Source organism: Grampus griseus (assembly GCF_964374135.1).
Source record: "Grampus griseus genome assembly, chromosome: 18".
NCBI lineage: Eukaryota > Metazoa > Chordata > Mammalia > Artiodactyla > Delphinidae > Grampus > Grampus griseus.
In genome coordinates, this window is record NC_139012.1 from 75,648,566 (window position 1) to 75,660,310 (window position 11,745).

Consider the following 11,745-nt stretch of genomic DNA (forward strand, 5'->3'; position numbering starts at 1 on the left):
GGGAGAAGGAGGGGGAGTCAGGGGTGGATGAGCCTGCAGGGCTGGAGTGAGGAATGATAGTGAGCCCCAGGGGAAGACCGGCCAGCCAGAGGAGGATGCCCCTGTAGGAAGGAGTCAGTTCTAGGGTCCTGTGCCCTGCAGACCGTCTTTATTCATACAGGACCCCCTCCCTCGCTGTGGAGAAAGGCAGTAGAGAAAACCTTCACTGCTGACAGGAAAAGACCAGCAGATCACGCCTTCTCCTTCTCCCACCTTTAAACTTAGGATCTAGGTGCTCTGGTTTTTGTATCCAGGGGAGACAGGCTCATAAAAGCAGACGGCGATCAGGTGCTTAATCTTAGAAACTACTGATACGTTAAAATGAAAACATAAATTAGCGCGGCCACTCCAGTCCCTGAATGAATCGGGTTTTGGCACTTCTGCTTCTGTAGGAACTCAGTAAATGATTTCCATTTGAAAACACAGCTCAAGGAGCACTTAATAAGTGCAATTTGATGATGATGATTCACATAGCAGCTCCCTATGAATCCCGTCAAGCCAATGCTTCCGGGGAATAGTAATTAGAAAACCAAGTCCAGGACACACCCACGGAAGGGGGCCTCTTGGGGATCCGAATGCGATGTGGTCAACGGCAATTCCGAAACAGCTGGCTGAGCATTTTCCTGCTTCAAAGATCTGCTTCCCTAACCTGCTCCGCCCGGTATCCATCCCCACTGCTGATCCTGAAAAACCACCCTAAGCAAATTCTTTTGACCCTGGAGGTAGCAGTTTAGGGAAAGGCGTGGAGAAGCGGGCCGCTGGAGAACGGGACTCCGCAGGGGGACCTCAGGAACGAAATAGGTCACCGGGCTCCCGGACAGCGCTGCCCCGCCTCCGCGCGGTGCAAGCCCCGACCGCCAGCCGGGGTGGGATGAGGGGCCGCGGCAGCGAGGGTGACAGTGCACTTCCCCGCCTCCGGGTCGTCTCGCTCCCGCAGGGCGCTGGGGGGCTCTCGCCGCCCCGCGCCCCGCGCAGCCCCGACCCCTGGGGCGCGCGCCGGCCTCTCGGGGCTCCGGCGGCGGCGGCGGCGGCGGCGCGCGCGGGCGGGCACGGGGCGGGGGCGCGCGCGCGTGCCGCGAGCGGGCGGCCGGGCGGCCGGGCGGGGAGAGCCGGGCGCGCGAGCAGAGCGCGCAGCTCACCTGCCGCCGCCGCTCACCTGGCGCGGAGCGCGCCCCCGCCCTCCCGGCCGAGCACCGAGTGCGGCAGGCGCCCCTCGCCCCGCGGGCCCTGCGCCGACAGGCCACACGGGTCGCCCGCGCGCCTCGGGAGCAGCGGAGGAGCCCCCCGGCCTGGGCGCGCCAAGGTGACCCCCGCGATGCCTCCGTCCCCGCGGGCAGCCTGTCGCGGCGCCCCGTGAGTCCCCTCGCGTCCGCCGCGCCCCCGCCGCCAGGGCAGCGGCCGTGGTGCATGGGCGTCTGTCTGTCTCTGTGTCTGTCCACACCTCCATCGCGCGCGCCCGCCTTTCGTGGCCCTGCCGCGACTGCCCCGTGCGCACGGGGGAGGCCGGACCCCTCTTTGTTCTGGCCGGGGTGTGAGTGTGTGCACGCGCGCCGGGCGGCTGTTGGGGGGGGGAGTTTTGAACATTCCACCGAGGAGGGCGGCCCCGGCTCGCGACCTGTCGCCGTGGCGCGGTCCCCCAGCGGCAGCCCCCGTGCCAGGCTCCTTTTGCAGCACGCGAGACGGATTTTCACGTGTGTCCCCAGCACTTTAGCAAACCGGCCGCCGCGGTCCCGCGTGTGCCCGCCCCGCTCACGCTCGTGTGTGCAAATCCCATCCTGTGTTCCCCCCAGCGCCAAAGGGCATTTTTTTGGTTGTGGTGGGTTTTAAGCCACGGAGACTTTGGCTTTTGTTTTATTCCCTCTCAGTCTGTAATTCAGAAAGCTGTGGCATTTGGGGGCAGTATCTGAGTAGGGGCTGGCTTTCTGTTCGTGTGGGTTTTGCGTGATGTTAGATTGTCACCCTGCTGTATCTCAACATTAAACAGACTGTCTTTTCGTTGAAGAGGACGGGGGTTAAAATGAATGAAGACCTGAAGGTCAATGTAAGCGGGCTGCCTCGGGATTATTTAGATGCCGGAGCTGCGGGGAACGTCTCGGCTGCTGTCTCTTCCCAGGTTCCTGGCGTGGAGCCAGAGCCAGAGCTGGTTGTCAACCCGTGGGACATTGTCTTGTGTACCTCGGGAACCCTCATCTCCTGTGAAAATGCCATCGTGGTCCTTATCATCTTCCATAACCCCAGCCTGCGGGCGCCCATGTTCCTGCTCATAGGCAGCCTGGCGCTTGCAGACCTGCTGGCCGGCATTGGACTCATCGTCAATTTCGTTTTCGCCTACCTGCTGCAGTCAGAAGCCACCAAGCTGGTCACCATTGGACTGATTGTCGCCTCTTTCTCAGCTTCTGTCTGCAGCTTGCTGGCTATCACTGTTGACCGCTACCTCTCCCTGTATTACGCTCTGACCTACCACTCGGAGAGGACAGTCACGTTTACCTATGTCATGCTTATCATGCTCTGGGGGACGTCTATCTGCCTGGGACTGCTGCCCATCCTGGGCTGGAACTGCCTCCAAGACGAGTCCACCTGCAGCGTGGTCAGACCCCTCACCAAGAACAACGCCGCCATCCTCTCCATCTCCTTCCTCTTTATGTTTGCGCTCATGCTTCAGCTCTACATCCAGATCTGTAAGATCGTGATGAGGCACGCCCACCAGATAGCCCTGCAGCACCACTTCCTGGCCACCTCGCACTACGTGACCACCCGGAAGGGGGTCTCGACCCTGGCCATCATCCTGGGGACCTTTGCTGCTTGCTGGATGCCTTTCACCCTCTATTCCTTGATAGCTGATTACACCTACCCCTCCATCTACACCTATGCCACCCTCCTGCCCGCCACCTACAACTCCATCATCAATCCTGTCATATATGCTTTCAGAAACCAAGAGATCCAGAAAGCGCTCTGCCTCATCTGCTGCGGCTGCATCCCGTCCAGCCTCTCGCAGAGAGCGCCGTCACCCAGCGACGTGTAGCGGCCCTCCACTTAGGAGCCTGCATTACCAAGCTCTCCCACTGCCTGGCCAAGCGGTTGAGATGCTCTCCTTAAATTCTTTCTGTTGGATTCTCTCTGAAGCCACAGGAGCACTTTGAAGCATTTATTTAGATAAGTTAAGTGATTGAAGTGAAAATCATGTTACCAGTGTTTTCACCCTTTGAAAACAATTGAGTTCTTTGCTCAATACAATTTCGTTTTGTTTGGGGTGGTTTTTTTTTTTTTTTTAAGTATTTTATTTGGAGGTAGGGTTTTTGTTTCATATTGTTTGGAAGATTGGTAGTGCGGGGGGGGGGGAAAGGAAGGGGTATGACATGGCCATGAAATTATAAAAAGTAAATTGGTCCCAGAGTTTCTACCTGGACTTTAAAATAAAACTGAGTTATTGAGGAGAATGGAGACATTACTTTTTCCAGACCTTTTTTTTTTTTTTTTTTAACATCAAGGTAGATTTTCAGTGCTGCATGTATCTAACAATACAATCACTCTGAAGCCAGTGGAAATAGTTTACGTGATTTACGTTTGGAAGGGACATGATTTTATTAACATGAACTCAGTAATAAGTTACCAACACTGAAACCATGAACCCATTCTTTTTCATTCTTTCTTTACTTTCAGCGATTACTGTTCACAAAAATTATTTTGGTACTCCTAGGATGGTTGTAATTCTTTCTGCATGGCTGCCTGTGTCAGCTAGACCACTAGTTTCAAATGTTGCTATGTAAATCCGGAATCAAGTGAGTCACTTTTCAATATGGTTTTTCCATGTGTCCTTCTAAAATGAAATATGTTGTGATTTACATATGAAGTAGGATTGATTAGGTACACCACAGTAGTTTTTTAAGCTACAGTCTCTGTTCAGGAAACAAAAGAAAAAAATTAATAACAGTATTCAAAGTGGATTAAATTGATTTTAGTATATTCCAAAAAATAATTAATGTAAAGCTATATCACAAAATATGAAAAGCATCACTTGTCCCATTTCTCTATATCTAAGAATGTATTAATAGTTATTCTTGGTTGAGATAAATAGTATTACGTACTGTAGACCAAGTATTTCTGGTTCATACTGTCTGTGGTGTCAATGCATTTGAAACAAGTGGTCTCCCACTTTACTGATTAAGTTGTGAGTAAATAATATACATATCTGATTGTGATGTATATCAGCTACATTATGTAAGTTTACAAGCAGAATGACCACATGGCTGTTCATGAAAAGTTAAATTTGAGCCCCTTTTCTTTCTTTTCACCAGAAAGCAACTTAAATTCAATAAAAACTATATTGCCTGTTTTCAGAGAGCAAGGAAATGATACAGAAGAATTAATTTTAAACATACCGTATAATGATTGTGTTTGATCGTCATTTCTGTTAGCACAGACAGATGTTTTGGACACAGATACCTTCCCTCCACTTGCAGTGTACTTATAGCTGTGTCTATACAACCAGTGGGAGAATTTCTGGGCAGCCCATCAACTTAACCCATTCAGATGTTGGAAGACCAGTATTTCAGGGTCCTTGGGGAATCATCTGTAATCAGTTAACCTCATTGGTCCCTCCCAAACATTGTGCCCACGGTGGTCTGAGGTCCATTCTGGCAGCCTGCGTGCTGAAGCCCTCTCTCCAGAGCACCTCCCAGTGCAGCGCAAGTGTGAATCGATCCTACACTTGAATCCGTGCCTCCTCTCTTATGTCACTTACGGTAGAGGAGAAGGGTTGAAACATTTCAGAAGTGGGAAAGGATTTTCAGTCCACAGAACTGGATGACCCATCTCAACCTTTAAAAAATTCTTCAGGGCTTCCCTGGTGGCGCAGTGGTTTAGAGTCCGCTTGCCGATGCAGGGGACACGGGTTCGTGCTCCGGTGCGGGAGGATCCCACATGCCGCGGAGCGGCTGGGCCAGTGGTCCATGGCCGCTGAGCCTGCGCGTCCGGAGCCTGTGCTCCACGGCGGGAGGGACCACAGCGGTGAGAGGCCTGCGTACTGCAAAAAAAAAAAAACACAAAAACCCCCCAAATTCTTCAACATGTGATGGAGTTGGTAGGTTGAATGTGATGAGTGTTGTTTGTTTTTAATCACTTGAAAGTTAATAGCATCTCCACGGGAGAAATGACTAAGGTCAGTTGGTTTTGACGAGAGCTGGGAAATATCCATAATGAGGTTTGAAAGCAATAAATGTATTTTTGTAGAAATGGTGGTTGCCATTTGCATATCGCTAATAGTAATTATAATGATCATAATAAGTACGGTTTTTCACCACGTGTTGTGTGCCGGGCCCCATGCTGGGCGCGTTACCTGCTCTGTTGCTGTATTCACAAAAACACACATTTATAGTTAAGAAAACTGAGGCTCAGAGAGGCTAAGAAATTTGTCCGAGGCCACAGAGCTTCAAGGGTAAAGGAAGGATATGAATCCAGGGTTTCCGGAGTCTATGCCTGTCTCCTTCCCTGCACGGGACTAACTTTGATGCCTACCTGGATATGAGGGAAATGATATGTAATATGTTAATGTCACTAAGGTTTTAGTCCTACAATTAAGACATAAAGCTTCCTGTTTAAAATTACGTGGGGGACTTCCCTGGCGGTCCAGTGGTTAAGACTACGTGCTTCCAATGCAGGGGTGCAGGTTCAATCCCTGATCGGGGAACTAAGATCCAACATGCCACGTGGTGCAGACAGAAAATAAAAAAATAAAATAAAATAAAGTAAAATAAAATAAAAGGACATTCTATTAGACAACAGTAAGTGTTTTAAAAAAATAAAATAAGATTACATGGTTTGTGACTATCAACGTGGTCCTACCTACAGGAACGAGGCCTGCTTTTATTATATTCAGTTCTCTTCTTCCCTAAGCATTTCCCCCGTTTGGCGCCAAGGCCATCCCCCAGAGGCACATGGCAATATTTTAATGCAAAGAGGTGAGGGCACCCTTATTGTGCAGAGATTTTCCCTTCCTTTACTATTTTAAACTTCCTGTTATATACTTACATCGGTATAAACTTCCTGTTATATACTTACATCAGTATATACTGGCCTTATAAATATTAGCTAAATGGCCGCTTTTGCCTCCTGTTTTTAAAACATCTGATTTCAGCTGAGATTTTTTCATTCAACTGTAACATGTTCTTACTGTTCACTTTCAGTTGTGAAGATTTCTGGATGTTTATGTGATTTCCTCAAAGCTTCTCTGTTTCTGTGGGGTTAATGATTAAGAAATGTGCACGTCTTGATATATGTGTGTACGTTTGTGTATGTGTGCGTGTATACATCTATATATGCATATATACGTTCAAGAATGTGAACTTTGCAACAGGACTAAAAACATCATAGAAAACAATCATATTTCCAACAGTCCTAAGGTTAGCAGGTAATCTTTTACTCCATTTGATTAAAACTTTCAGCTACCAAGATATTTGTATTATTTCCAGTAGAAAGAGTTATCCTGCAACAATGACAGTTCAGTTACTTTACCAGAATCCTTAGTCAAGGCTAATTATCCAGGTAGTGGCTATCCTGGGTTTTGTTTCCTTTTATCCCTGTAACTCTGTTTCTTTGTCTCAGTCACGTTTGTTTCTTGGCGGTAAAGGGGGCTGTCTTCCCTCTTGGTACCTGGAGGCAGAGGGGGTGATGGGAAGAGCACCTCCTTTCCCAGAGGCCTAAAGGGAACAGTCATGTTCAGTAGGGGAAAATTCCTCCACTGACTTGGCAGGCAGGAACAGTCTTGGAGTCCTCCAGAATTTAAAGCAGGATTTAAACACGTGTAAAATAGAAAATGAGAAATAAATAAAAGTATTTTGGCGACGTCGTAAACTTTTTGTTTTTAGAGAACTACTTACTCCATTATTAAAATAATGATTAACTTTATTTCATGATAGTATATACATCATATGAAATTAGGACAACTTACCATTTCAAATTTAAAATACATATTAAGTAAGTGACTGCGATGGTGTTTTATTAAACAACGTTTATGTTTCCACTTTGATTATATGCCTGGTGTAATGAAGGAACAGACTGCTTTCTTGTCCCCTTTAAAAAATGGAATAATTATTGGATGGTTTTGATATCTGGTTGGAATTTTAAAATCTGGTTGGAACTTTTAGAATCCTCAAACGTAGTTTATATACATCAAGGAAGTAAAAACGTGGTTGGAATTAGCAAACAGATCTACTGGCCTCTGGCAAACAATGCAGAAAAAATTACTGGTAATTTCGACTAGGGATCCTCAAAATTGAAATATTTAAAAGGCATACAGATCATCTGAGATTCTTATTAAAATGCAGATTCTGGGCTTCCCTGGTGGCGCAGTGGTTGAGAGTCCGCCTGCCGATGCAGGGGACGCGGGTTCGTGCCCCGGTCCGGGAAGATCCCACGTGCCGCGGAGCGGCTGGGCCCGTGAGCCATGGCCGCTGAGCCTGCGCGTCCGGAGCCTGTGCTCCGCAACGGGAGAGGCCACAACAGTGAGAGGCCCGCGTACCGCAAAAAAAAAAAAAAAAAAAAAAAAAAAAAAAAAATGCAGATTCTGCTTCAGGAGGTCTGGGGCGTTGCTAAAGTTCTAGCAAGTTTCCAGGTGATGCTGATGGTGATGCTGACAGTGTGTAGCCAGTACTTTGAGTCACAAGGCTAATTGTCACGCCTTTAGCATTCTTTAAAAAAAGTATATATATATAAACCTCTGATAAGGATAAATAATTTTTTTAATAATAATTAGAATATAAATACACACTTAAGTTATATAAATATAATTATATAATATACAATACCAATAAAATACAATACACATTTAAATTATAAGATATTAAATATATATTATATATATTTAAAGTGTTTATCCTTGTCAGAAGTTAAAAGGTAACTAGTCTGTGTTTAATGGATATGAACTTTGAACTTTTCCTAGAATTTCTCAGGATCTAGTAAAGACTTTTTCCTTGTTAGTGTTCTCACTTTTTGAAATTCGGATTACCGTTACCTTAGGGTAATTCTTTCAGAACTTAATATAACAATGCAATATATACATGAGTATACATAGCAACAAAGGCTTTCATCTCCATATTTTCAAGAAGGATAGTTTTCCCTATGACACATGGGGTTTGTATTTGGGGGGCTGTGTGTGCCTGCATGATTTCATCTTGAAATAACTGAGATGAAAACTTTTGTTCTCTGTGTCCTACAATTCAACTGAACTGATCCTAGAGCAACCCTTTTCTAGCCAGGCAAATCAGAGAAATTTTAAATATCTCACCTAGATTTTTGACATTTATCTGTAATCTTCTGTTATTTCCAGCATTAAAAATGCTATTAATGTTAACAGTTATGATGGTCATTACATCCACTGTACTTCTTTTCGGCCCAAGGACGTAAGAGTATTTTTTTTTCCGATAGAAGTATGTTAAAGTACATAGTTAAAGTGGATTTTGATAGATAACTTAAATATCTCCACAGTATAAAATATTTACAGAAGAAATCTAAGAATTTTTTACTCATAAAAATTCAAATAATAGCATCAAAGCACCAGGGAACAAATTTTCAATTGAAAATAAGTTTGGAGCAGAAATGAAAGCACTTCCTAGGGCACAGATTTCCCTAGTAATTGACTACAGTTACAAGTAGTGTATTTTAAAAGGAAAAAAGAACATCTTAATGGCATTCTCTGAAAGGTAACAGAAGTCTAGGTTACTGAGCTAAAACCTAAGGGAAAATTGGTTTGATCCAACTCTATCCTTACTCCTTCCAGGATCCTTTTGAAATAGGGGCAGATTTATTCTTGGATGCTATAGAATCTGACAATCGGAAGGAAATTTACAGAGTGGAATCTTCTATAGCGAATCTAAATCTTCCAAGTCAGGGTATCTTTGGAAACTAGAGTCCCACACTTACCCTCAAAGCTTAGCAGCATTTTAATATCCCTAATCACAGTCTTTCTTATGACACTCTAATTCTGCTTACCTTGGCCCAGCCCTGGAGATGCAGAGAAGGCCCTGGTCACAGTCAACATTTATACATTGCAAATATCCATTAAACGGCATTCTCTTCTTCAAACAGTGTTATCCCAACGACTTAAATCATTTTTCCGGATTGATTTCATTTTATATCCTTTTGATCCTTTTCCTTTTGAGCCTTTTTTCCATGTCATCTACCATTTCTCTGCAGCCTCTTCAACTCTAGTAATCAAAACTGGGCTCCAGTGGCCCACTAAATGTGGAACTTCTTGGGCAGAACGACTGATTACCCTCTGCATCTGCTGGCCGAGTGGCCATGGGCCTTCAAGCAGGGGGCCCAACCAGAAGCATCAGCATCTCCTGGGAACATGTTAAAATGCAGCCTCTCAGGCCTCAGCCCAGACCTACTGACTCAGAAACTTGGGACGTGAGGCCCTGCAGTCTGACTTTTAACAAGCCCCCCAGAGGGTTCTGATGCACACTTGAGTTTGAGAACCATGCCGTTCAGCTCTGACCAAATCCCGACATCGTTCTGACATAACTAAGGGCATTAAGATCTCATCAGGCCTAGGACCCCACTGGCTTTCCTGCTGCCTGTGCCCTGTTGGATGATTCTGGTTTGTGGTGTGCTGCCTTGCACTAATTACTGTGGCACTTGTCGCTTTTTTGGGGGGTTATTTTCTAATTCGTCAAGGTCAGTTGAACTTCTGCCCCTTCCAGCAGGGCCGTTCCACTGTCGTGCACCACGTGTGTCGTGCTGGATGGCAGTCTAATGGATGTAGAGACAATTCAGTGAGAGGGGAAAAGTCCAGCCAGACCTCCTGCTTGGCATCGTAGAGACTAGTCTGGTGCTTTTCCTGTACGTGACCTATCTGTGAACCTTCCAGAATATTCCACAGGCAAGGCGGTGGTCCGGCCACGCATCATCTGGCTATCCGCACCCACCATCTCCGGCCGTGGGACGTGCTACTCACACCCACACGTGCATGTACACAGCACACCCTCGCCCCTCCTCTCTCACTGTATGTACCTCCGCCTTCCTTCTCCGTTGCCCAGGTCTGAAGTCGTCGGTGGGGATGCCCAGAGGGTGAGGGCCTCGAAGGTGGTTGACTGTGTGTCTGACCCTCAGGCTGGTTCAGTGGTGCCAGGACAAGAACACGGACGTGATTACACAGGGAGCGCGGTTCCTACGATATAGGCTGGCGGTCACCTCACCCCCCGCCCCCAGTACACACACCAACCTCCTCATCCTGTTGCTTACAGTCCAGAAAGGTCAGGAAAGAAGAGCAATAGTCAGGTATTGAGCAGGACTCCTGTGGGTTCTAGGGACTGCCTGGAGGCTGGAGCCAAGCTGCATCTGGTGACTCAGCAGAGTAGGATGTCATTTCCACGGGTGTGTACCCTTCCAAATCACTGCATTGATTTGGTCACTTTTCTTTAGGAATGTTTGAAGCTATGAGAACATAACCTATTTTAAAGATCAGAAAATGATTATTAAAGACACTCTGTCTTTGTCAGTTCAAGATCCAGTGTAAGAAGCAGCACATCCTGCAATAAAGGACACAGAGGCGCTTTGCCCCCTGAGGAGGCTTTGGGACAAAGGCGGCTGCTGTCCCAGCCCAGTGACCAAATACTTCACAGATGTGGATGCACAGGAGAATCTGGCTTGTCTTCAAGTGAAAATCTAGGTATTTTTGAAACATCTGAATCCAGAGTTTATGACTGAAGTTAAGTGAAAACACTGGTCTCGCAGCCCCCAGCGCTACCCCAGGGACCTCGCTCCCTCTGAATGTTTCCACCCCGTGGGAAGGTTGTCCTGGGACAGGGGCTTCCTCTCAGCCCTCCCACCCTCAACAAACTTAACCTTGTAAACAGGCTCCACCCGGGGTGAGAAGCAGAGCCGGCCCTGGTTCAGGCTGTTCTCATTCAAAAGCCATCGCTCTGCGTTTAGGTCATTGCTTTAGTTCTGGGACAGGTGACAAATCCTGAGAGGTCTTTTCATTTTTGAAAAGTGAAGCTTATTTCACTCTATCCCACCCTGCTGTTGGTGAGAAGATGGTTTCTTCCATCTCTCAGACTTGGTTTCCCCTCTAGTTACTGACCAGCTCTTACTGACTTCCTCCAGGAAGCCCCCCTGGGTTGAAGAGGTTTGGGAAAGAAAACCTATCGGCCTCAGTGTGCCTGCCTCTACCTGCAGACCTACCAGAGTGACAGGGCTTGAGTCAGCAGTGTTGACCATAGCTACCATTTCTATTGGAGTAAAAATAGGTTTATGATTGTAAGAGGGAAGATGTCAATCAATGGCTACGTAGTCTTCATGAATAAAATGATTGGGAACACGGGCTCTGGACACAGACCACCTGGCTTCACATCATTTCCGATTGCTGGCTTTGGGGTGCATTACACAACCTCTCTGAACCTCTGTGTCCTGGTTTTATGAAATGAGCATGACCTAGAAACCCACCACACAGCCTGGTGATATGGGACACAGGAAGGGTTTAGCATGTAGCGCTTTGCACAGACCTACTTGAATGTTATTTTGCATTAGTATTATTATTAGTGCTGCTGCTAATGGGTGTATTGACTTATTCTTTTTTTTTTTTTTTTTTGGCTGCATTGGGTCTTCGTTGCTGCGTGCGGGCTTTCTCTAGTTGCGGCGAGCAGGGGCTGCTCTTCGTTGTGGTGCACAGGCTTCTCATTGCGGTGGCTTCTCTTGTTGTGGAGCACA

The 11,745-nt window shown here is 46.9% G+C and overlaps 1 protein-coding gene across 1 annotated transcript; it reads left to right on the forward strand.

The window, feature by feature from the left end:
* Nucleotides 1-2,047: 2,047 nt before the first annotated feature.
* Nucleotides 2,048-3,061, forward strand: GPR12 (G protein-coupled receptor 12; the record flags this gene model as incomplete). The annotated part of the gene is made up of 1 exon (XM_082675534.1): nucleotides 2,048-3,061. Exon 1 carries the CDS (start codon nucleotides 2,057-2,059, stop codon nucleotides 3,059-3,061), a length of 1,005 nt encoding a protein of 334 aa, XP_082531660.1. The 5' UTR covers nucleotides 2,048-2,056.
* Between the last annotated feature and the right edge of the window lie 8,684 nt (nucleotides 3,062-11,745).